Source organism: Musca vetustissima, unplaced genomic scaffold (genome assembly GCF_032173495.1).
Source record: "Musca vetustissima isolate MV318-11 ecotype Yass unplaced genomic scaffold, APGP_CSIRO_Mvet_v1 utg244302, whole genome shotgun sequence".
Classification (NCBI taxonomy): domain Eukaryota; kingdom Metazoa; phylum Arthropoda; class Insecta; order Diptera; family Muscidae; genus Musca; species Musca vetustissima.
This window is the reverse complement of record NW_026880414.1, coordinates 25,459-30,777: the sequence shown is the minus strand read 5'-3', so window position 1 is coordinate 30,777 and position 5,319 is coordinate 25,459. Positions and strand designations below refer to the sequence as shown.

The 5,319-nt window shown below is 33.7% G+C and overlaps 1 protein-coding gene across 1 annotated transcript; it reads left to right on the top strand.

Moving 5' to 3' along the window:
* Positions 1 to 4: 4 nt before the first annotated feature.
* LOC133326013 (mannosylglucosyl-3-phosphoglycerate phosphatase-like) lies at positions 5 to 4,071 on the top strand (the record flags this gene model as incomplete). The annotated part of the gene is made up of 7 exons (XM_061534691.1): positions 5 to 116; positions 189 to 275; positions 570 to 1,468; positions 1,535 to 1,714; positions 1,783 to 2,025; positions 3,838 to 3,933; positions 3,997 to 4,071. Coding segments are annotated over 7 exons (1,692 nt in total), but the record flags the coding sequence as incomplete, so codon positions are not given.
* Between the last annotated feature and the right edge of the window lie 1,248 nt (positions 4,072 to 5,319).

Genomic DNA, 5,319 nt, shown 5'->3' with positions numbered 1-5,319 from the left:
AACAACAGAAGTTGAGCCGATTGGTGGAGCGACACGATTTTGTACAGCCGTCAGGACATTTGATGTTGATAATCCTTTGGTTTTATTTAGTGGTGATATTTTTTCGCCCAGCATGTGTAAGTAGTCGATTGTGGACCTAATAGGGATTTGGATTTTTTAATAAATATTGTTTTACTATTTTTTTCCAGTAAGTACCTTTACCCAGGGTGAACAAATGGTGCCGGTACTCAATAAAATTGGAACACATTGTGCGGTTTTTGGGAATCATGATTTTGGTGAGTTCAAAAAAAAAAAAAAAAAGAAATATTTAAAAACCAAAACAAAAAAATTAAAAAAAAAATATTTAAAAAAAACTTATAAAAAAGGTATTTAAAAAATATTTAAATTTTTTTAATGAAAATATTTTTTCAAATTCCAAAAAATTTTTTAAATTCCAAAAAATATTAATTTTTTTTTCAAACTTTTTAAAAAAATATTTTTTTAAGTTCCACCAATCATGGATTAAAAAAATATATTTTTAGAGGTTCCACTAATGTCTAATTATTAATTCTCTATTTTCTTCATTCCAGACCATGGCTTAGATGTCCTTGTGGAACTCATCAAAAAGACCAACTTCCCCTGGCTGATGTCCAATGTGGTGGACAATGAAACCGGACGGCCGTTGGGTGGTGGAAAAATTTCCCATTATATATTTCACAATCAAATATCGATTGGCCTAATCGGTTTGGTGGAGAAGGAATGGCTTGAAACGCTGCCCACCATCGATCCCAAAGAGGTGACCTACATTGATTATGTCCAGGCGGGAAATAAACTGGCCGAGGAACTGCGTAACGAAGGCTGTGAATTAATTATTGCTCTGACGCATATGCGTACGCCTAATGACATTAATTTAGCCGAACATTGCCCAGGCATTGATCTCATCCTGGGCGGTCATGATCATGTCTATGAGATAAAGGAGGTCAATGGCATTAAAATTATTAAATCCGGTACAGATTTTCGGCAATTCTCAAAAATTACCATACACAAGGAAAGGGATGAAAATGGAAAGTTGAAAATCGATGTGGAGGCGGTAGATGTTACGGCCAAGTACCCGGAGGATGAAGAATTGAAAAAGGAATTGGCCAAGTACTCCGAGGTGATAGAGGCTAAAATGACTGAAGTTTTGGGTAACTTTAGTGTGGAACTGGATGGCCGGTTTTCAGCCATACGTACCCAGGAAACAAATTTGGGTGATTGGGTGTGTGATGTGGCACTGGCAGCAACTGGAGCCGATGTGGCTCTCATTAATTCGGGTACATTTCGTTCGGATCAAATACATCCGCCCGGGCCATTTACTATGAGAGATTTGGTCAACATTATACCCATGAGAGATCCTTTGATTTTGTTGGAAATTACCGGGAAATGTTTATATGAGGCATTGGAAAATTCCGTATCCGGTTATCCGAAATTAGAGGGTCGATTTCCTCAGGTAAGAACCAAAGCAAATAAAATGTTAATCTGTTTTTTCTAAATTATTAAATTTTATTTCTTTTAGGTATCTGGTGTAACCTTCGCCTTTGATCCCTCCAAACCACCGGGCAAACGCATAGATCCCCAGCTGGTGCAAGTGGGCGATGAATATTTAAATATGGAACAGAAATATAAAATCTGTATTAAAAGTTACATTTACAATGGCTGTGATGGTTTTACTATGTTTAAGGACGCTAAAGTATTGGTGAGTAGTAGGGGGCATGATCTTACTTGTCTGAGATTTCTTATTAATTACATTTTTCTTCTTTGTAGATGGATGATGATTCCTGCCCCGAACTGGGCCTAACCGTACAAAATCACTTTAAAGCAATAAATTTACGCACCGGCAAGGGTGGCCACCACACCAAACATCGACAATCATTGGTAACGCTGTCCCGCCGCCACAGTATGGTACAAATGTTGGATAATCTCGAATTGGATGGTCCATCGCCGATACGAAAATTGTCGGGCCACCAAACAAAATCAATAGACTTATCGAATACGAATTGCTCAAAGGTAGGCAGGCGTGTATTTTTAAAGAAGATTTTTATTTTGCACGACCACAGAGACTTCGATTTTTAAAGAATATTTTTTTAAGAAAATATTTTTTTTCAAAGACATAGATTTTAAACCAGTAAGGAAAGTAGTAAAGTCGGACCACTTTGGGTATATTCTACATATGTCTCCTATCAGACTCCGCCTTTTCGAAAGAACATTGGCATGAAATTGAACGAACTTGAATATAAGATCTTCATGCCTTTCTGGAACCTATGCTAAATTTCATTTCATTGAACCGATTTTCACGGACATAATATATATGAGAGCTATATCTAAATCTGGAACGATTTTCACGAAGCTTATCACACATCATTCTACGCAATGCTAAATTTGGTGTAGCATTTACATAAAATCGGATGAAAATATATATGGGAGCTCTATCTAAATCTGAACCGATTTGCACGAACCTTAGCACACATCATTCTAGACTTAATTAAGTAGGCTATACCAAATTTCGTACAAATCGAAACATATATAGGGACTTTGGTGCACTATTTACACTAAATCGGACGAAAATATATATTTGAGCTATATCTAAATCTGAACCGATTTTTACGAAACTTTGCACACATCAGTCTAGGCTGAATTCAGTACGCTGTGCCAAATTTCGTGCAAATCGAAAGATATGTAGTGACTTTGGAGCACCATTTACCTTAAATCGGACGAAAATATATATGGGAGCTCTATCTAAATCTGAACCGATTTTTACGAAACTTTGCACACATCACTCTACGCCGAATTTAGTACGCTGTGCCAAATTTCGTGCAAATCGAAAGATATATGGGACTTTGGAGCATCATTTACCTTAAATCGGACGAAAATATATATATGGATCTATATTTAAATCTGAACCGATTTTTACGAAACTTAGCACACATCAGTCTAGGCTGAATTCAGTACGCTGTGCCAAATTTCGTGCAAATCGGATAATTTATCTAAATCTGAACCGATTTTTACGAAACTTTTCACACATCAGTCTAGGCTGACTTCAGTACGCTGTGCCAAATTTCGTGCAAATCGGATTATTTATAGGGACCATTTACCTTAAATCGGACAAAAGTATATATGGGAGCTATATCTAAATCTGAACCGATTTTCTCGAAACGTTTCACACATCAGTCTAGGCTGAATTCGGTACGCTGTTCCAAATTTCGTGCAAATAGCTGTGCCAAATTTCGTGCATTTACCTAAAATCAGGCGAAACTATATATGGGAGCTGTATCTAAATCTTGACCGATTTTCACGAAACTCAGCACACATCATTCTAGACTTAATTAAGTAGGCTGTACCAAATTTCGAAACATATATAGGAACTTTGGTGCACCATTTACATTAAATCGGACGAAAATATATATGGGAGCTATATCTAAATCTGCACCGATTTTACCCAATTTCAATAGGGCTCGTCCTTGGGCCAAACAAATGAGTTGTGCCAAATTTCATCCAATTCGGATTATAAATGCGACCTGTACTTTGTTTACAATTTAACACCAACAGACGGACGGACATGCATAAATCGACTCAGAAAGTGATTCTATGCATATTCTCAAAAGGAACTATGGGTCTATGTCGTTTCCTTTTGCCTGTTACAAACATATGCGCATAGACATAATACCCTGTACCACAGGGTGGTGAAGGGTATAAAAACGAAATTAAACAAAAAAATGATTTTAAATATTTTTTTTAAAAGTTTAAAAAAATGATTGGATTTTGTTAAAGAATTTGTAATTTTTTTCGAGGGCTAACTTCTTACGTTTCTTTTCCTTTCAGATGTTACGTCGCGCTTCCCTCGATGACTTGGAACAGGCCAGCTGCCAATTGGCCCCAAAAATCCAGCATAGAATAATACGCATACAAAATGAAGACGTATGTAGTAGTGTGGTGTTGATTTCATTTCCTATATTAAATTTAAATTTGTTATTATTTCAGCACTATAACCAACTGCTTATGAAAAAGGAGACTTCCATAAAAAACACAACAATCACTGAGGCTGAAGATGAATAATTTGACCCAGGCTGTTAAGGATAATCGAATACAAAAACCCCAATTCCATAGACTCAGCTACTACTCTCTATGACAAAAAAAAGAAGACGAAAAACTATGGCGTTATTTATAAACAAAATTGAATACAATATAACAACAACAAAATACACTCAAAACAAACAAACAACAACAAATATGTAATCAGTAACTAACAATCGTCCTTTTTGAGCTAACAGGAAAAATAATAGTAAACGATAATTTAGGTAACTCATAAAAAAAACTATTCACTCACTCGCTCGCTCCTCTTTTTATTACTACTCATTGTAAAATGTAGAGCTAAGTATTTATTGAATTAAAAAAAAAAAAACATATAACACACGCATAATAGACCTTAATTTTTTTTAAGTTTTTTAAAATTATAATTTTGATTTTTTTCTTTTCAATTGGGGAGCTGGGTCTCCCCCTCAGTGCAAGATGAGAAGAGTTTGTTATAGCACAAAATGAAAAGGATATTGAATTTAATTTCTTGTAAAACGAATATAATAAAAATAAAAAATCCACAGAAAATATTTTAAAATAATATTTACATTTTGAAACATCCTCCTCTCCACAAACACTCACAAATATTTAATCTATAATTAATATATTTTCTTTTAATTGTAACTTAACCTAAATAATTGTTAATATTTTATTTTTGTTAAAAAAATACTCCTGATATTAAAAATCGTTATACCCAATTAAAAAAATGCCTTTTGAAATTATAAATATAATTTATAAATTAAAAAAAAAAACAAACGAAAACATATTGTAAAGAACCTCCCACACACACACACCTAAGACGCATTGTTGATTATTTTAAAAATTAAAAAAAAAACAAAAAGCTTTAAATAAATGATATTATCAAACAAGGCAAGAGGAGAAGAAGCGTGGGGGAGCTAGACAAAACAAAAATGGAAAAAATAACTAGGCAACAACTCTTAGGGCAATGTTAAACGGCACAGTTTATTTTTCGAATTACAATTTTTTGTGGCACAAAATTTAAAAAAAAATCGAAATGTTTTTAGTCATAATTTATTGATTTTATATAGAAAAATTATATGTACTATATATATAATAAAAAATCTTATTTATGTACATACATAAATGTAAGCACACACACACACCCATGTTGACCCTCATACTCATACTATTATAATTATTAAACATACTCTATATATATACATACATTCTATAATTAATATAACACAAAAAGGAAATAACATAACCTAT